Here is a 20,396-nt window from a genome sequence, read left to right on the forward strand (position 1 = left end):
TGGATATAGTTATTTGTATTTTAGCTTTGTCCGAGTGAACACAACACCGGGGCACATAATATCCCACTCCGTTTCGGGCGTTATCAATGTCAAAGACCACGCCGAGGAGCAGTAAACGTTGTCTGCTCGGTAAGCGTTCAGAGTACAGATAGACACGCGCCGGCCACCGGCCGTCGGAAGCACAATCACGCCCAGCCGTGTCGGCTGAGAGCTCGGTGGAGCGGCGCAGGGAGCCGCTCAGCGGCCGCAGCGGGATCCAGTCCCACACACACCCTCATGCTCGTATAACACACCTTCAAAAGTCACGTTCGCACCTTCATCTATCACAACAAATGCGGGGTCAGCAGTCGAACACCGACCTGCCGACCAAGTATGCTCGGCACCGCGCCGTTAGGGGAGGGCCGCGAGCGCCGCTGGTCCATCAGATATATGCCTGTCGGCTGTGTGCGTTCACCTGCGCGGCGGGGGAGGTCCGGCCTCGCGGCGGGGCCGGCTGCTGCTCGGTGCGGCCACCTAGCCGGGAGCGCAGACTGGCCTGGAGCCGCCCGAGCGCCCGGTTCAGGGGCCGCGCCTCAGTCGACTCTGCCCGGTCTCCCGGCCGCTGGGGGAGGACGGCTCCTACACCTGTCGGCCGGATAGACAGTCAGCCATGTTAGGAGCACCAATGTCAGCGGATTCTAGAGCTTCGAGGTGAAAAAGAACACGACCGTCTGCTCGAATCTATGTAGTAAAACTCCACGAGCAATCGCAAGGCGGGCTGCTCTATAAACATTACGCATCACCATTTTAACACTATCGTTCTTGGTATAAAACGTCAGTAGAACTGAGACACCGGGGCAGCATTACAGAAATAGTGGATGACAAACATACCGGCTGCCTCAAGCGGTAGCGCTGGCGGCAGTGGCGGTGGAGGCGGTGGTGGCGGCGGCTCCGAATGCCGTTGCCGGACCGGCTGTATCACGTCACGCACCGGCGTGGGCACCTCATACGCCGCCTGGGTCTTCTCTGGGACGGCCGGCGGCACAGAGTCGGTGTCGGAGTCGGCCTCCTCGCCGCTGCACCGCCGGTCCGGACCGCCGACACCGCGCAACGCGGCGCCGTCGGCGACAAACACTGCAAACAACACAGTGATGGGCTAACGACACATCGGCTCACCGTCAACAACAAAACACTGCAAACAGCACAGTGATGGGCTAACAACACATCGGCTCACCGTCGACAACAAGCACTGCAAACAGACACGGTGATAGGCTAACGACCAGACATGTGCTTGGATCCGGGAAAATGGATCTGAGATCCGATCCCATGGATCCCGATCCGAGATCCATTCAGATCATAGATCCAACCCCTCAATTTTGTCGAGAGATCTACTGGGATCATAGATCTGACCCTTCAATTTTGTCGATAGATCCACTCGGATCATAGATCTGGCTCCCTAATTTTGTCGCGAGATCCATTGGGATCATAGCTCAAAGGTGCACAAAATGTTTAAACTTTCTTGCATAAAGAAGTTATAAATACCAAAGTATGGTTAGAAACAAACAATCTTATACAAAGGCCATATTAGTAAAGGGCATCCAGTTACATTATACAGAATATAAAATAAAGGAGGCTCATGACAGTCACAACTTATGTGAATTGAGTGACATGAAGATTGTTCACATACCAACAGAAAAGTTTGCATTAACAATTAAGATACAGGTAAGTAATGACTAATGAAGAATACATTATTAGGTACATCACAATTAATGTTAGAATCTACATACTGATAAGACAATCTTGCATTAGACAACCATGAGGCTTTCCAGCTAACACAATTAATTGATAAACAATAAAAGATGATATTGACACCTAAGGCTTGGCTAGGTTAAGGTATTTCAATCTATTGAAACTAATATTTGATAAAATAAACTGAGATATCAACAAAAGTATAAAAATATTCAACAGCCTGGGGAACACGCTGGGGAAGCGAAGGGTGCGTTCGGAGAGCGCGGAATATTCCCCGTCATCGTGAAAATTCCCCGTGTTGCGTTCGGAGAGGGACATTCCATGCCGCCAATTTCAAGGATCGCCGCTACTGCGCCAAGTTGAGTTCGTGGGATTTTGTTTGGGTTATTTCCGTTATTTGGTTATTTGGAACGCCACATCTATGGCAAGATGTAATAAGAATGAAGCTCTTGAAGAAAGAACAACTAAGAAAAATCACAATTATTTTCAAAAAGTTCCATCTGTACTGTGCCCCCCCCCCCCCACCCCCACCCCAAACACACACAACACAACACTTCAAATTATCGTTTTCATTGCTTCAGAGGACAATCACACAACTGAGTAAGCATTATCAATTGTGGGTTTTGCAATAAAACTGATCAGGGTGGAAACAAACGCAAGAAATATCAATTTATATTCAATAATATACTCACTCGAGCATACCAATGGGCGCCGCCATCTTCACGGGAACGACGCGTGAGATGCTTTTTAGATTCCGCGCTTTCCGCGTCCGTTCCGCGGAACTTTCCCCGGGAATCGCTCTCCGAACGGCACATTCGGCGGAAATTTCATGCCGGCGTGGAATATTCCCCGGGAATCTGCCTCTCCGAACGCACCCTATATATCAATTGTAATGGCCTTGGCTATATACCGTAAAATGACTATTCAGTCTCTAAGTAGAATTGGTGACGTCATTTCAAATAACAAATGAGCTAAGTGTTCTACTTTTGAGTTTAATAATAATAAATAAAAAATCAAACTGGAAATTTAAAAGTCTGTTTTTTTTCTTCAAAATAATGTTCATCTTTTTCTGCCTCACATAATTTTACGTTATGATTGTTCGTGAATATCATCTTTGTAGCGTTGAATTTAATGACGTACACGTAAGCTGAAATGGTATTACATAACCCTTGAGCGGGAGACATTCATTGCGCGAGTGATACAAGTGCGCCATGCATCTTTTTTATACACTTTTCAAAAAAAATCACAATATCTTACGTCATTAGTCCAAAGGGCCTATAACGGGGAACCTTTTGAATCATTACGGTTTTAGTCAGATTAAGATTTTTCATTGGTCAAACGATAATGACGTAATAAAACAATATTACCAAAACGTGAGCTGTGAATTTCGTTTGTCGTTTTTGGGAGGCTCTCATAACAAAAGCACAGCATGGCACCGCACTTGGCACGGTGCCAAAGTAGGTAATCTGAAGAAGTTAATGCCTCTTTTGAACTTGGAATTTTAAAGGAAAGTATTAGAGGTTGGTTGCTACTCTTTCTCTTACTAAATCGAAATTGGGTTTTCATACCTGGTAGAATAAGTGGATTGCTGGATTATTTTGAGCAAGACTAACCTACTTGGCTTCCAGGTTTGATTTCCCAACATCTGTCCATAGGCGGCGGAACGGGAGGGGGGGGGGGTGGCACCAGGGCACCGTGCCCCCCATAGATTTTTGCATTTTAACATTAGTCCTACTGGCGTTGCATGGAAAGAATGGGACCAAAAGTCTGCAGTGCCCCGCCGCCACGGCATCTGTCTGTACTGTTTGTTCATTGAATTAAAGTGGCTGTAGCTTGTTGATATGATTGTCATCAGTGCTGTCATGAAAAAGTTACAACTGGTCACAAAAAGTAGCAATGTGCATGTTCTTGGTTTATTTTAAATGTAGTACAAATGTTCTTTATTTAAAGTCAAATTTATTGATGATACTTAATGATTGCAACTAGTCTTAACCATGTCCACAAGTGACAATTCTCAATTGTATTGCATTGTAAGGTGTAAAAATTAAAATTATGTAGGATAAGGGTTTCATTGGCTACATCTTGTCGTGAGATCCATACAGATCATAGGCCCTCCGCAAATTTTTGCCCGCTGGATCCACAGAGATCATAGATCTGACCCCTAAATTTTGTCGAGAGATCCATTCAGATCATAGATCCGACCCCTGAATTTTGTCGAGAGATCCACTCAGATCATAGATCCAACCCCTCTATTTTGCCGAGAGATCCACTGAGATCATAGATCCAGCTCTCGGATCCATGCACATGTCTGCTAACGACACATCAGCTCACCGTAGGCAACAAACACTGCAAACAAACACGGTGATAGGCTAACGACACAAAGGTTCAATGTCGGCAGCAAACACTGCAAACACAGACACAGTAATGGGTTTTAACAATGCCAGCCTTTTAATTGGCATGCGGCGTGAGGAAAGCATTTTACAAGGACATGAGACAACTCAACTCACGGTGGTTGAGATAGTCTACTTGTTACTGCACAATGCATAAATTGAAGCGGTTTGCCCTCGATAGCTGATGCTGGGATAAGTGGGATAGTCGTCTGACAATGGTTGAATGAATGAGTCCCCTTATTGACGGTGCGGAGGATCAAATAATCTGCACAATGCATTGAAGGAAAGAGTCTACTTGCGATGGCTGAGATAGTCTGTGATTTGGACAAATACTCAGCGAAACAGTGTACTCACGGTGGCTGGGCCCGACGAGCAGCGGTTGGCTGAGGCTGAGCCGGTTCGATAGCGCCCCGCCGCTGGTCCGTTTGCGAGGAGGCGCCACCGGGCGGTGGTCTGATGAGTTGTTGGTGACGAGCTGGTCCGGGTGCGGCTCACGACCGCCCGGGGAAGGGCTGCAGTCTGTCAAGGGACGGGCAATGCGCTGTTAAACGGTCTCATTCGGCCAAATAACGTCAGTGGCGACGAAAATCGACTTGGGAGCCGCACATAATCAAATACCTATATGAAAAATATGACAATACAGAGCCTGCTAGAGTATTAGAATAAAAATGCATGTAGAGAATATATAATAGTACGGATCATAGGACCAGCAGTTCCTTTTCTACACATAAGCACATTTTTAGTGAAGTGCTGAATAGCATAGCGATAGCTAACAAACCCGAGCCATTGGCCGTTTAGTTGCAAAACTTCGAAATCGGGACAAAGAGGGATGAACTCACCATTATTGGCTTTCCTGTAAGCGGCGTTGTAATTGAGACTAGGTGGCTTGTTCGCCAAATACGGCTTGAAGGCGGAGTTTTCTGAGACGCTCAGACTGGTGGACCGGCCTGGTGTGTTGGGAGGATCTCCATGCGCTATCACGTTGTTAGCCGCATCCCTGCGAGGCTGCAGCGAGACGGGACCATCCGTCTCGCCGCGCCAGCCGAGCGCGTCCGGCCAGAACAGGGAGTTGCCCACCAGCAGCGGGGAGTCGGCGGTGTCGCTGCCGCCGCCCTGCACTATGTAGCTGGAGACAGGAACCACCGCCGGCCGGCCCGGGTCGGCGGCCGCGGACCGCGGGGAGAAGTGTGGCATCGGTGGGACGCCGTTAGCCGACTCCACACCCCGCGGTGTTGAGGTGCCCCGCGGCTGCCGCTGCCGCTGCTGCTCCAGAGATTCCGTCAGCGGCGAATGCTGACCCTCGTTCACCCAGATCGGCTCGTAGTTGTTGGAGCGGCCCTTGTCACCACTCTCGACTGCCTGTCGGAAGCTGTTGCGTCGCTCGCGGGCGTGCCATCCCAGGGAGCTGACAGGAGGCGGCTGAGAGGTGGTCGACGACTCGCCACTGGCGTCGTAGAAGCCACTGCGAGGATTTCGCTGCAGGTCTGATTCGATCCGGCTGAGATTCTGATGCACTTCAGGCCTGCAGTTGGGATAGTTGGACGTCGGGGCAGGTTCCTCAGCAGGTGGCGGCGGCTGCGGCGGCAGAGATTGAGACAGGACATTCGCGTAGCGCGGTCCCTCGCCTACCAAGTCACTGTCCCCGCCGACTGCCGGACTGACAGGACCCGCCGCCAGCACGGGCCCGATCGGACTCGTATCCTCAGTCAGCGTGTCGTTCAGCCCCAGCTGTCGACTGCGCTCCACCAGCTCCGCCTCATACTGACGCAGCAGCTCGATGTTGACATACCGAGGCGGCGAGTCTGACGCTGACGTACCCGGTCCGACCGATGGCCGAGTGACGTTAACGTGCAGCGGCTGGAGAGGGGTGGAGAGTGCCGCGCTGTTTGAAGGAGTCCGGATCGGGGTCACAACGGGAGCAGCTGGCGCCGGCGGTGGGTGAAGACTCGGAGAGTTCTCCAGAGCCAGATACGCTGGGCCGAGGCGCTGGGTGCGCAGCGGGGCCACCGGCATCTTCAGGGACTTGCTGCGCTTGATGGGCAGCGCCGGCCGCCGGTCGTGAGGCGAGCTCCGCCGATCGGCAAGCCGGCTGGAGGGAGAGTACGTCCGTCCGACGACGCGCACCACAGGCGGCGCCGTGGCCACATTGTTCACCGTGACCCCCGGCAGCGGGGAGGTTCGAGCGCGGACCGGAGGCCGGGCCTGGAGCGGCGACCTGGCGCGGGCGGCCGCCGCGGGCACCTGACCGGGAGCTTTGACAGCATCCGGCTGCAGTTGCACCTGCACTGGCGACTTGGCGTGACTGACTTTCCGAGATTGTGACGGCGACCTCGCCCTGTTGTACGTCGTTTCACTCGGTCCGGTGGGTGGATTTGACGGCGGGGTGTACGGCACCAGCTGTCTATCTCGCGGTATGCTGACACTATTAGTCCGAGTCCGACTGTCTGACGGACCCGGCGCTCGGTAGCGCAGCGCCGCGCTGCTCTTGCTGCGGGCGAGCCGAGGCCGGGGCGCGGCAGGCTCGCTCTCTGTCGTCTCAAACAGCTGTCTGAGCCGACCGACGCCGGCGCGCCGGCCCGTCTCGGCCCGGTCCAGCGAGCCCTGGTACTCGGGCTCCGCGGAAGGCCGGACCGCCGCGCTCGGTGGCTCCGGCTCTGGCTGCGGCGCCTTCCGTTTCTGCGGTAGTGGTGGCGGACGGCAGCGCTGTCGCGGGGTGCTCTTACGGTGGCGTGGTGGCGGTGAAGGCGTGGGCGGGTCCTGCACCGGTGGCGGAGCCTCTGAAAGACGGAGCGGCCGGAGACCGGTGTCAGAACCAAGTATTGACATAGGCATCGCATGTAACTACAGTCAGTTCAGCTCAAATTGGAAGCACTAGATCGTCCTGTCCTAGCACCGTCCTGTTTCTAGTCAATTTTCAATAAAATATGATAAAAGAATAGAAATTACGGGCATTCCAGGCGAAGTATTTCCATGACTCATCTTAGAAAAGCATTTTCGTTATACTAATCGAGAAAAATATCACTTAAAGGGACCCTCCCACCTTAAAAAAGTTAATGAATTGGCATAAAAGTGATGTATCGTGAATCAGAAAGAGCGAAAATGAACATCTACCAAATTTCACCGAAAAATATTCACCCGTTTTTGAAATATAAGACTTTTATTTTATAACGCGCGGTCAATGGGCTTGATGACGTCATCAGAGTCCGTTAGTGTTAAGAGATAGGGACTACGCTGGTCCCACCCTGCAAGTAAAGGGAAGAAATTTCTTGAACACTATAAAGCTGCGGGGGTTGCGACCAGGATAAATGGTGGTTTCTGAGCCTGGCCGCAAACTTGGCTATCTCAACTCAAAACTAATGTTAAGGTGGGAGGGTCCCTTTAAGTTGGCACTTGGCTACATCCCAGCTCAGCTACAAACTCACCAACGGCCAGACAGATCTCCTCGTAGTCCCCACTATCGGCCGCCGCCGACGCCGCCAGCACTTTTCCGGCGCTGTCCACGTTGGCGTACGGGTGAGATTCGATGACACGCAGCTGGTCGGCGAACAGCTGTCGCACCGCGCGGTGCACCAGCATGTACTGGTCCTTGGTCTGCACCATGGCGATCCTCTGACGGCGCATCTCCGCCACCAGGTCAAACAGACTGAACGTGGGCGTCAGCTTCTGCGGAAAATTAATGGGGAAAATCGTCACAACAGTGTAAACGAGGGCGTCAACTTCTGCGGGGAGACGCGGGCGGAGCGAGGAGTCATCACAATGAGGGTGTCAGTTTGACAAAAATGGGGAGCAATGGTCGTAGTAGGCTAAACGTGAGCGTCGGCTTCTGCGAGAAGACGCAGGGCGGGGGAAGGAATCGTCATAACAGGGCGCTAAGGTGAACGTCATCTCAATCGGCCGGAGAATAGAGAAGGGCAATCGTCATCGTTTGATCCGATACCCTAAAATCGGGTACCAGTCGTTGTATTTCGTAACAGCTCGTTTTGTTCAGCGATGCCCAAGCTCAATTACGGGAGAAACGGTAAGAGGTTCGCACCCCATGGCGAATCTCCAGTCCATGGTCAGCCTCGCCGTGGATCGGTACGTACCCCGGCCTTGAGGAGTCCCCAGACGTAGTCGATGGCGCAGATGGTACCCGTGCGGCCGCAGCCGGCCGAGCAATGCACCAGCACGGGCAGCGTCTCGCTGGCCTGTGTGTCGCGCAGCATTCGGATCATCTGCAGCAGCGGCACCACCGAGCTGGGGACGCCGTGGTCGGGCCAGGCCGAGTAGTGAAACTGGCACACCAGCCGCTCCTCTGAGGGGACGGAGTGTACAGTCAGAATGGGGAGTGTTAGAACTGGGGCTCTTCTGCGGGGACGAACCGCGTCGTCAGACGGGGAGGATCAGAACTGCTCCTCTGCGGGACACAGCAAAACACTGCCAGCTCAAAACGTTTTCCTTCTGCCATTGGTTTTTCCCTCGTCAAATAAGGCGTGAAAAAAAGATATAACTGCAGATACGGCAGTGTAGGCAAACATTTTACAAGATCTTAGCATTGTGGTTAAAATGATATATAGCTAATAACATTGAGCAATTTTCTTTTAATTCCCAAAGATATGCCTCAACACAACAAGCTTTTATCGTCCGACCGTGTCCGGTCCAGCATAGCACGAAGTCCTACCGGCCCGGTTCAAACCCCCCTACTCCGTTGAGCAGTTGTCTCACCTCGGGTCCCTCCACTGCCCGTGTAGCGCACAGTCAGCTTTTTGACGGTAAAATCGGGACAGATCTGGCGACTCTGGCTCAGCGTGACACCCACATCGCCAAACAGCTGTTCGACATCCTTCTGCTCCGGCACGTAGAGTTCGCACTTGTGCTGATGGTGACACAGAGCGGATCGCTATAGTTAGTGCTCGCAAAGCACCGGTGCATGAGACGTGCGGTCAGAGGTCGGCCGGACGCCTTGCCATAAATAAGGGAAAAGGGAAACGAGTTGTATTCATTTCCCTTATGAGAGTAGGTAGCTTATTGACAGCCCAGCCCAACTGAGTGAATGAGGTATGTGAAATGTGTATCCTGACCAAGGTGTATGCACTATATGCATGGTCGAAGGAATTAGTCACTCACTGCTTTCTGCAGTGAGTAGCTTCATTCTAACGTTCAGAATTGGACACCAAGTCTTCAGTTTTCCCGTACTTTGAGTTATAATCCATCTCAGACAAGACAATCTAGCATAGTATGGCTTTCTGCATCATGATACATTTTTTCACGTTCAAATATTTGAGTTGCTGGTTTGCAAAGGGATATCTCCGGTTACTTTGGAACGATTGAGCCGTCTGAAATAGAGGTTGAACGGAAAAATAAGTCGCAGCGGGCTCACCTTGCCCGCCTCAGTCTGGTTGCAGGCCATGACTATCACCTGGACCTCACACTCGACCGCCATCCTCCAGAAGTCGGCCACCGTGTGCGGTAGCGGACCCTGCAGCAGCATCAGAACACGGCGCACGGTCACAAACACACCAAACATGATCAGGGCCCTGTTTCACCGGTGATAGCAGCACGCTGCTATCACACGTGTCAAATTGGGTTTCCATGGAAACCTGAACAAACCATGCCGTCGTCAATCTGTGTGATGTCATCAAATATTGCTGCTAACATCTTCATGGCCGTGCGAATGTATCAAACGCATTCAATGAGACAGCAACTCTGTTCCAAACGTAGCTATGAAAAAGCTCACGGATTACACGAAACGTCATTAGTGTGACGTCATCACATTACGTCAGCTCGCGCAATTTGATAGTAGCGTGCTGCTATCACCGGTGAAACAGGGCCCAGGCACCAAACCCCGCAAACGTGTTACAAACAAACCAGCTGCACGATCGCTCAAAGAACCAGACAGCATACAATAAGTTATCACGAGTTACTTTACAGACCACTTCTGACATTTTTAACCATGGTGGCATAATTTTTGGAGGGTGGGGGAATATTTTTCACAACTGCACACCACACGAGCTTTGCTTGATTCATACAGAGTATCGCGCGCGGCGTTTTATTCGCCATGCACCGCACTCGGCCCGTCCGTCCCGTCGCACCTGTGAGGCGATGTACGCCGGCGACCCGGAGGCGCCCCGAATATAGTTGGCGTTGATGTAGTCCGAGCCGGCAACGCCCGGGAACTCGCTGAGTACCACCCGCGATACATCGACTGTGGGAGAGGAAACACATTGCGGTCAGCCAACATCCTCCTACATCCTCCGACTGTTTGTTTGTTCATTGGAGCTTTAGGACGCACCGACTACTGCGGTCATTTTACCTCGACCGTGGGACAGGTACCACAGCATAGTCAGCCCCAACCTACCGTACATCGATGGTGAGACAAATAAGCATCAGCCAAAATCCTAGAACAACTCGCGTTACATCGACTTTGGGGACAGGCAACACGCCGCGGGCCTTCAATTGTCCGCCGACCTCTGACACATCAGCACAGGAAAAACATTTCACGACAACCATTTGCTTATCCACCCGAGACACATCTGCTGTGAGACAGGGGTAGCTTAGTATGCGAGATTCATGATGCATCGCCAGCAAAATATGCAATAATATCAGGGCCACTCTATGCAAGCAATGTTCGTTTAGCTGCACCTTCATTGTCATGGATTATTCGAAAATGACAAGAAAACTTACATGGCAATATGTCCTTGTAACGGTTTTTGCGGCGGTTGAATGACTTCTCACCCTCTGTGCAAGCATAGTACTTCTGACTCTTCAAAGAATCACTAATGTTTTTCAGTTCCTGAAAGAGAAGCTAGTCCATCAGGTAAATAAAAAGCATACATACCTACACAGGTACACACAATGCATGCTTCTACTGTAAATATTGCTAAAATTAATATTGGACTGCAATAATAAAATGAGTAAAAAAAAGACAAGCATGAAGTATATACAGGATGAAATGCAAAAGAATCAGCAATCACATAGCCTTAAGCATTCATGAATGGTCCAGCTTGCAAAGTAGGTATGGCAATATCCAAGGCCCTAAATACAGCAATTTCAATGAATTGATGTCTCCAGGCTAGCTGGGCCAGTGCAAAGTTAGGTACTGCCTACCAAGTTGCACTGATAAGTCTTGGTTTACTGGGATATACAGTACACACTGATGCAATTTTTGATAAGCTGTATGTGGTACATAGCAGCACCATGCAGACACATATCAAATGCACTGGCTCTGGTACCTTATGAACCCAGAGGCAATTTTCATAAGCTACTTTTTCAGTTTACAAGTAGTCTGTTCTGAAATTCACACAGGCTATAGACCATAAACCATTACTCTGTGCCTGTCACTTGACCACATGAGATCATAAATCCAGGATAGGTATGCATTACATGAGGAATCCAAAGCATAACAAATCTTGGCAAGCAGTTTGCCTTGGGAGTTAGGACCCATTGCAAATGAGATCACACAATGAGCATCAAGCATGGAGTTTTTCTCCCTTTCTTGACTACAATGAAAATGCTAGGTAATTAATTATTTCAGCTACTACAACCTCTTTCTCTGCCATACTTTGTAATCAGTTGCACAACTGTCATGTTTTTACACCACAGACCAGTAAAAATCAGCAAAAAAAATGCCAGCTGCAGCTATTTTAGGCCTATAAGTAGGTAGCCCACTAAATTCACCAGCCCAACAGCATATTTGCTGCTGTGAAACATATTGGTTAGCAGTTAGCACTAAGCTTGACTTTAAGTTCTCAGCCCAACATTTACTTTTATCACAGTTAAAATTTTTGGATGACTATTGGGCCTAATAATAACTGCAGCTGATGATTTCTGTGTTGGCAAAACAAATTATGAAAACTTACCTGAAATTCACTCTCATATAAATCATCATTTCCTTTCAGCTTTGCTTCCAAGTTCTCCACATGATTGATGAAATTCTGCAATATTGTCTTCAATGGGACTCTTTCATCCTTCATCTCAGCACACTTAAGAGGCTCATGACCAGGAATGGTCGTTTAAGCAATGTATTCCGATCAGATTACTCGGATTTGCCTTTTAATATAATCAGTCAATGCACTACAAATGCAAAGACCAGGACGTAAAATCATGCCAATGCAAATTTAAATGAGAGCTCAATATGAACAAGGGTTCGAAGGGTTCGTAATGTCAGTATCTTCACGGTATCTTGACCCAGACAATAACTATGCCTGTACTGAAGACTGGGTGTGATAGTTATGTTATAAAACTATATGTTTATAAAGCGTTGATAATGAGAGGCACTTTATGCGATGTTCTATACACCCAATACACACTACTTTACGCCCCTGCAACATTTGCAACGTGCCTAACCCAAGCCAAAAGTTACTCCAGGACAGGGTATATTGAGTGAAGGGTAGGACGAACTTTGGTAGGAATTTCTAGTATAACTACTAGAAAACCTACTATATGTGGTCGGGACTAGCAAATAGTTAGTTCAAACTAGAATATGGTAGCGCTTATGGTTGGCAGTCGTGACGCGCACGTGACATTCATTTCTTAAATTTCTTAAAGGGACCGTGTATATCACACCACGGTGAGATTTACACAATACCGGCCATTTGTGTAAATCACACCCACCCCGGTGTGATATACACAAAATCTACTACGTAGTGTAAATCACACCCGGGTGAGGAATACACAGAGAGGGCAGCTGTGTGTATATCTCACCACGATGTGACGTCATAGCAACGCTGAACGTCCATTGGTCAGAGCAGTGACTCTGCTCGCCCATTGGTCAGATCAGACTAAGCACTACGAATATTCCGGCGGGATTCCGGGCGTCCTCTCTCTCGGAATCAGCTGACCGCCTGGCCTAGTGGTGAAGATGCTTGCACCATGATACGAATGTTGCGGGTTCGAGTCCCGTCGGCGCGGGCGCTTTTTCCCGCATTTTCGCTTTTCCTTGGTAGCGGCGGGTTCGCTGCCGACCGACAAGTTTAAAAGCACCAATACAATATGGAAAGCGACGTCTGAATGCTCGTGGCGAAGCGGTGCAGTGCCGAAGGCAATGCCTTAGGAGAGATTACAGGCAATGGTAAGTCAAATATTTTTAGGTTAAGTGGTTGTGTATCTGGCTTCAGGCCGAAGGCCTGAAGCCTGATGCACAACCACTTAACCTTAAAATATTTGACTTACCATTGCTTGCAATTTCTTCATGCGAGTAACTTCTTCCTCATCCACGGGTAGGCAAAAATCAGTAGGTCAGGTTAGGTTAGGTTAGGTTAGGTTAGGTCAGGTCAGGTCTAAGGTTTGGTTAAGTGTCTTGTTACCGTGCCTACTGTGTAAATCTCACCCAGGTGCTGCGTGGTTTGACACCCAGGTGTGATTTACCCACTACCGAGCACACAGTGTATATCACACCCTGGTGAGATTTACACATTGGCTAGGCCTGCTGTGTAAATCACACCCAGGTGCTGCGTGGTTTGACACCCAGGTGTGATTTACACACTAGGAGCACATTGTGTATATCACACCACGGTGTGATTTACGCATTTGCCGGGCCTACTGTGTAAATCACACCCAGGTGCTGCGTGGTCTGACACCCGGGTGTGATTTACACACTAGGAGCACATTGTGTATATCACACCCCGGTGTGATTTACGCATTGCCGGCCCACTGTGTAAATCACACTCCGCGTGGTGTGATATACACAGGAGTAGTGTATTGTGTAAATCACACCCGGGTGAGGTTTACACTACAGTGCGATGCATTATGTAAATCTCACCATGGTGTGATATACACGCGTCCTTTCTTAAAATACAGGTTTTAGGATGTCCGTCAAGACAGCCCATATTCAGCCCAGATTCAGCCCGGATTCAGCCCAGATTCGGGACACCTCCGATCAAGCTGAAACTCGCACACAATGTAGGCCATGACATGCCCAATCCACAGTCCAAGTCATTCGGTGGCACTCCCAGCCGTTTGACCTACAGAGGTCAGCAAAGGTCACGTGGCCCAAAATTGCACAGCAGATTGTGGCCCACCCAGTAGAGCTAGAGCGCTAAAAATGGCACCAGTCGACTCGCCAGCATCTAATCTTACTTTCCCAACACTCATTTGACCTCTCAAGGTCATGCAATGACCTAAGGTCATTTGTGGGCTATGTCGAAAATACACTTGCACAGCAGTTTTCGAGTAGATGGATTGAGCGAATTCCAAGTCAAAGCACATCATCGGGTAGCCCATAGGCCGTAGTAACTTTCCTTGAAAACCGCTTTTCGATATGTGACCCCGTTTGACCTCGGCAGGTCAAAATGTTCAAATAAACGACACTCAATACGTCGCAGCCCGGATTCAGCCCAGATTCGGGACACCTCCGATCAAGCTGAAACTCGCACACAATGTAGGCCATGACATGCCCAATCCACAGTCCGAGTCATTCGGTGGCACTCCCAGCCGTTTGACCTACAGAGGTCAGCAAAGGTCACGTGGCCCAAATTTGCACAGCAGATTGTGGCCCACCCAGTAGAGCTAGAGCGCTAAAAATGGCACCAATCGACTCGCCAGCATCTAATCTTACTTTCCCAACACTCATTTGACCTCTCAAGGTCATGCGATGACCTAAGGTCATTTGTGGGCTATGTCGAAAATACACTTGCACAGCAGTTTTCGAGTAGATGGATTGAGCGAATTCCAAATCAAAGCACATCATCGGGTAGCCCATAGGCCGTAGTAACTTTCCTTGAAAACCGCTTTTCGATATGTGACCCCGTTTGACCTCGGCAGGTCAAAATGTGCAAATAAACGACACTCAATACGTCGCAGCCCGGATTCAGCCCAGATTCGGGACACCTCCGATCAAGCTGAAACTCGCACACAATGTAGGCCATGACATGCCCAATCCACAGTCCAAGTCATTCGGTGGCACTCCCAGCCGTTTGACCTACAGAGGTCAGCAAAGGTCACGTGGCCCAAATTTGCACAGCAGATTGTGGCCCACCCAGTAGAGCTAGAGCGCTAAAAATGGCACCAATCGACTCGCCAGCATCTAATCTTACTTTCCCAACACTCATTTGACCTCTCAAGGTCATGCAATGACCTAAGGTCATTTGTGGGCTATGTCGAAAATACACTTGCACAGCAGTTTTCGAGTAGATGGATTGAGCGAATTCCAAGTCAAAGCACATCATCGGGTAGCCCATAGGCCGTAGTAACTTTCCTTGAAAACCGCTTTTCGATATGTGACCCTGTTTGACCTCGGCAGGTCAAAATGTTCAAATAAACGACACTCAATACGTCGCAGCCCGGATTCAGCCCAGATTCGGGACACCTCCGATCAAGCTGAAACTCGCACACAATGTAGGCCATGACATGCCCAATCCACAGTCCGAGTCATTCGGTGGCACTCCCAGCCGTTTGACCTACAGAGGTCAGCAAAGGTCACGTGGCCCAAATTTGCACAGCAGATTGTGGCCCACCCAGTAGAGCTAGAGCGCTAAAAATGGCACCAATCGACTCGCCAGCATCTAATCTTACTTTCCCAACACTCATTTGACCTCTCAAGGTCATGCGATGACCTAAGGTCATTTGTGGGCTATGTCGAAAATACACTTGCACAGCAGTTTTCGAGTAGATGGATTGAGCGAATTCCAAATCAAAGCACATCATCGGGTAGCCCATAGGCCGTAGTAACTTTCCTTGAAAACCGCTTTTCGATATGTGACCCCGTTTGACCTCGGCAGGTCAAAATGTGCAAATAAACGACACTCAATACGTCGCAGCCCGGATTCAGCCCAGATTCGGGACACCTCCGATCAAGCTGAAACTCGCACACAATGTAGGCCATGACATGCCCAATCCACAGTCCAAGTCATTCGGTGGCACTCCCAGCCGTTTGACCTACAGAGGTCAGCAAAGGTCACGTGGCCCAAATTTGCACAGCAGATTGTGGCCCACCCAGTAGAGCTAGAGCGCTAAAAATGGCACCAATCGACTCGCCAGCATCTAATCTTACTTTAACAACACTCATTTGACTTCTCAAGGTCATGCGATGACCTAAGGTCATTTGTGGGCTATGTCGAAAATACACTTGCACAGCAGTTTTCGAGTAGATGGATTAAGCGAATTCCAAATCAATGCACATCATCGGGTAGCCCATAGGCCGTAGTAACTTTCCTTGAAAACCGCTTTTCGATATGTGACCCCGTTTGACCTCGGCAGGTCAAAATGTGCAAATAAACGACACTCAATACGTCGCAGCCCGGATTCAGCCCAGATTCGGGACACCTCCGATCAAGCTGAAACTCGCACACAATGTAGGCCATGACATGCCCAATCCACAGTCCAAGTCATTCGGTGGCACTCCCAGCCGTTTGACCTACAGAGGTCAGCAAAGGTCACGTGGCCCAAATTTGCACAGCAGATTGTGGCCCACCCAGTAGAGCTAGAGCGCTAAAAATGGCACCAATCGACTCGCCAGCATCTAATCTTACTTTCCCAACACTCATTTGACCTCTCAAGGTCATGCGATGACCTAAGGTCATTTGTGGGCTATGTCGAAAATACACTTGCACAGCAGTTTTCGAGTAGATGGATTGAGTGAATTCCAAATCAAAGCACATCATCGGGTAGCCCATAGGCCGTAGTAACTTTCCTTTAAAACCGCTTTTCGATATGTGACCCCGTTTGACCTCGGCAGGTCAAAATGTGCAAATAAACGACACTCAATACGTCGCAGCCCGGATTCAGCCCAGATTCGGGACACCTCCGATCAATCTGAAACTTGCATTCAATGTAGGCAATGATATGCCCAATCCACAGTCCAAGTCATTCGGTGGCACTCCCAGCCGTTTGACCTACAGAGGTCAGCAAAGGTCACGTGGCCCAAATTTGCACAGCAGATTGTGGCCCACCCAGTAGAGCTAGAGCGCTAAAAATGGCACCAATCGACTCGTCAGCATCTAATTTTACTTTCCCAACACTCATTTGACCTCTCAAGGTCATGCGATGACCTAAGGTCATTTGTGGGCTATGTCGGAAATACACTTGCACAGCAGTTTTCGAGTAGATGGATTGAGCGAATTCCAAATCAAAGCACATCATCGGGTAGCCCATAGGCCGTAGTAACTTTCCTTGAAAACCGCTTTTCGATATGTGACCCCGTTTGACCTCGGCAGGTCAAAATGTGCAAATAAACGACACTCAATCCGTCGCAGCCCGGATTCAGCCCAGATTCGGGACACCTCTGATCAAGCTGAAACTCGCACACAATGTAGGCCATGACATGCCCAATCCACAGTCCAAGTCATTCGGTGGCACTCCCAGCCGTTTGACCTACAGAGGTCAGCAAAGGTCACGTGGCCCAAATTTGCACAGCCGATTGTGGCCCACCCAGTAAAGCTAGAGCGCTAAAAATGGCACCAATCGACTCGCAAGCATCTAATCTTACTTTCCCAACACTCATTTGACCTCTCAAGGTCATGCGATGACCTAAGGTCATTTGTGGGCTATGTCGAAAATACATTTGCACAGCAGTTTTCGAGTAGATGGGATGAGCGAATTCCAAATCAAAGCACACCATCGGGTAGCCCATAGGCCGTAGTAACTTTTCTTGAAAACTGCTTTTCGATATGTGACCCCGTTTGACCTCGGCAGGTCAAAATGTGCAAATAAACGACAATCAATACGTCGCAGCCCGGATTCAGCCCAGATTCGGGACACCTCCGATCAAGCTGAAACTCGCACACAATGTAGGCCATGACATGCCCAATCCACAGTCCAAGTCATTCGGTGGCATTCCCAGCCGTTTGACCTACAGAGGTCAGCAAAGGTCACGTGGCCCAAATTTGCACAGCAGATTGTGGCCCACCCAGTAGAGCTAGAGCGCTAAAAATGGCACCAATCGACTCGCCAGCATCTAATCTTACTTTCCCAGTACTCATTTGAACTCTCAAGGTCATGCGATGACCTAAGGTCATTTGTGGGCTATGTCGAAAATACACTTGCACAGCAGTTTTCGAGTAGATGGAAACAAACGGGGTCACATATCGAAAAGCGTTTTTAAAGGAAAGTTACTACGTCCTATGGGCTACCCGATGATGTGCTTTGATTTGGAATTCGCTCAATCCATCTACTCGAAAACTGCTGTGCAAGTGTATTTTCGACATAGCCCACAAATGACCTTAGGTCATCGCATGACCTTGAGAGGTCAAATGAGTGTTGGGAAAGTAAGATTAGATGCTGGCGAGTCGATTGGTGCCATTTTTAGCGCTCTAGCTCTACTGGGTGGGCCACAATCTGCTGTGCAAATTTGGGCCACGTGACTTTTGCTGACCTCTGTAGGTCAAACGGCTGGGAGTGCCACCGAATGACTTGGACTGTGGATTGGGCATGTCATGGCCTACATTGTGTGCGAGTTTCAGCTTGATCGGAGGTGTTCCGAATATGGGCTGAATCCGGGCTGCGACGTATTGAGTGTCGTTTATTTGCACATTTTGACCTGCCGAGGTCAAACGAGGTCACATATCGAAAAGCGGTTTTCAAGGAAAGTTACTACGGCCTATGGGCTACCCGATGATGTGCTTTGATTTGGAATTCGCTCAATCCATCTACTCGAAAACTGCTGTGCAAGTGTATTTTCGACATAGCCCACAAATGACCTTAGGTCAACGCATGACCTTGAGAGGTCAAATGAGTGTTGGGAAAGTAAGATTAGATGCTGGCGAGTCGATTGTTGCCATTTTTAGCGCTCTAGCTTTACTGGGTGGGCCACAATCTGCTGTGCAAATTTGGGCCACGTGACCTTTGCTGACCTCTGTAGGTCAAACGGCTGGGAGTGCCACCGAATGACTTGGACTGTGGATTGGGCATGTCATGGCCTACATTGTGTGCGAGTTTCAGCTTGATCGGAGGTGTCCCGAATCTGGGCTGAATCCGGGCTGCGACGTATTGAGTGTCGTTTATTTGCACATTTTGACCTGCCGAGGTCAAACGGGGTCACATATCGAAAAGCGGTTTTCAAGGAAAGTTACTACGGCCTATGGGCTACCCGATGATGTGCTTTGATTTGGAATTCGCTCAATCCATCTACTCGAAAACTGCTGTGCAAGTGTATTTTCGACATAGCCCACAAATGACATTAGGTCATCGCATGACCTTGAGAGGTCAAATGAGTGTATGGAAAGTAAGATTAGATGCTGGCGAGTCGATTGGTGCCATTTTTAGCGCTCTAGCTCTACTGGGTGGGCCACAATCTGCTGTGCAAATTTGGGCCACGTGACCTTTGCTGACCTCTGTAGGTCAAACGGCTGGGAGTGCCACCGAATGACTTGGACTGTGGATTGGGCATGTCATGTCCTACATTGTGTGCGAGTTTCAGCTTGATCGGAGGTGTCCCGAATCTGGGCTGAATCCGGGCTGCGACGTATTGAGTGTCGTTTATTTGCACATTTTGACCTGCCGAGGTCAAACGGGGTCACATATCGAAAAGCGGTTTTCAAGGAAAGTTACTACGGCCTATGGGCTACCCGATGATGTGCTTTGATTTGGAATTCGCTCAATCCATCTACTCGAAAACTGCTGTGCAAGTGTATTTTCGACATAGCCCACAAATGACCTTAGGTCATCGCATGACCTTGAGAGGTCAAATGAGTATTGGGAAAGTAAGATTAGATGCTGGCGAGTCGATTGGTGCCATTTTTAGCGCTCTAGCTCTACTGGGTGGGCCACAATCTGCTGTGCAAATTTGGGCCACGTGACCTTTGCTGACCTCTGTAGGTCAAACGGCTGGGAGTGCCACCGAATGACTTGGACTGTGGATTTGGCATGTCATTGCCTACATTGTGTGCGAGTTTCAGCTTGATCGGAGGTGTCCCGAATCTGGGCTGAATCCGGGCTGCGACGTATTGAGTGTCGTTTATTTGCACATTTTGACCTGCCGAGGTCAAACGGGGTCACATATCGAAAAGCGATTTTCAAGGAAAGTTACTACGGCCTATGGGCTACCCGATGATGTGCTTTGATTTGGAATTCGCTCAATCCATCTACTCGAAAACTGCTGTGCAAGTGTATTTTCGACATAGCCCACAAATGACCTTAGGTCATCGCATGACCTTGAGAGGTCAAATGAGTGTTGGGAAAGTAAGATTAGATGCTGGCGAGTCGATTGGTTCCATTTTTAGCGCTCTAGCTCTACTGGGTGGGCCACAATCTGCTGTGCAATTTTGGGCCACGTGACCTTTGCTGACCTCTGTAGGTCAAACGGCTGGGAGTGCCACCGAATGACTTGGACTGTGGATTGGGCATGTCATGGCCTACATTGTGTGC

At 49.5% G+C, this 20,396-nt stretch overlaps 2 protein-coding genes across 2 annotated transcripts in view; one reads left to right on the forward strand and one right to left on the reverse strand.

Annotated features, from left to right (window-relative positions):
* On the reverse strand, window positions 1-12,493 carry LOC122386833 (mediator of DNA damage checkpoint protein 1-like). Its single transcript, XM_043376477.1, has 11 exons — window positions 11,957-12,493; window positions 10,782-10,890; window positions 10,190-10,302; window positions 9,478-9,576; window positions 8,823-8,973; window positions 8,204-8,412; window positions 7,541-7,781; window positions 4,958-6,895; window positions 4,473-4,637; window positions 871-1,113; window positions 1-624 (listed from the first exon to the last, which is right to left on the reverse strand). Exons 1-11 carry the CDS (start codon window positions 12,068-12,070, stop codon window positions 422-424), a joined length of 3,585 nt encoding a protein of 1,194 aa, XP_043232412.1. The 5' UTR covers window positions 12,071-12,493; the 3' UTR covers window positions 1-421.
* The window catches only part of LOC122386835 (dual specificity protein kinase CLK2-like), a 21,290-nt gene continuing 7,730 nt past the window's right edge, over window positions 6,837-20,396 (forward strand). The window contains exons 1-2 of the mRNA XM_043376478.1: window positions 6,837-6,842; window positions 7,555-7,558. The gene's annotated coding sequence lies outside the window, so the exon portion shown is untranslated. The remainder of the gene's footprint in view (window positions 6,843-7,554; window positions 7,559-20,396) is intronic.

Source organism: Amphibalanus amphitrite, unplaced genomic scaffold (assembly GCF_019059575.1).
Source record: "Amphibalanus amphitrite isolate SeventyFive unplaced genomic scaffold, NRLGWU_Aamphi_draft 000264F_arrow, whole genome shotgun sequence".
In the NCBI taxonomy this organism is placed as follows: Eukaryota; Metazoa; Arthropoda; class Thecostraca; order Balanomorpha; family Balanidae; genus Amphibalanus; species Amphibalanus amphitrite.

What these genes read in the sequence shown, in the direction of transcription:
- LOC122386833 (XM_043376477.1), bottom strand. Translation starts at nt 12,070, where the DNA reads ATGAAGGATGAAAGAGTCCCATTGAAGACAATATTGCAGAATTTCATC. An exon ending in TATATGAGAGTGAATTTCAG is followed by an intron (nt 10,891 to 11,956) that starts GTAAGTTTTCAT and finishes CTTCTCTTTCAG; the next exon opens with GAACTGAAAAACATTAGTGA. An exon ending in TTACAAGGACATATTGCCAT is followed by an intron (nt 10,303 to 10,781) that starts GTAAGTTTTCTT and finishes CCTCTCCCACAG; the next exon opens with TCGATGTATCGCGGGTGGTA.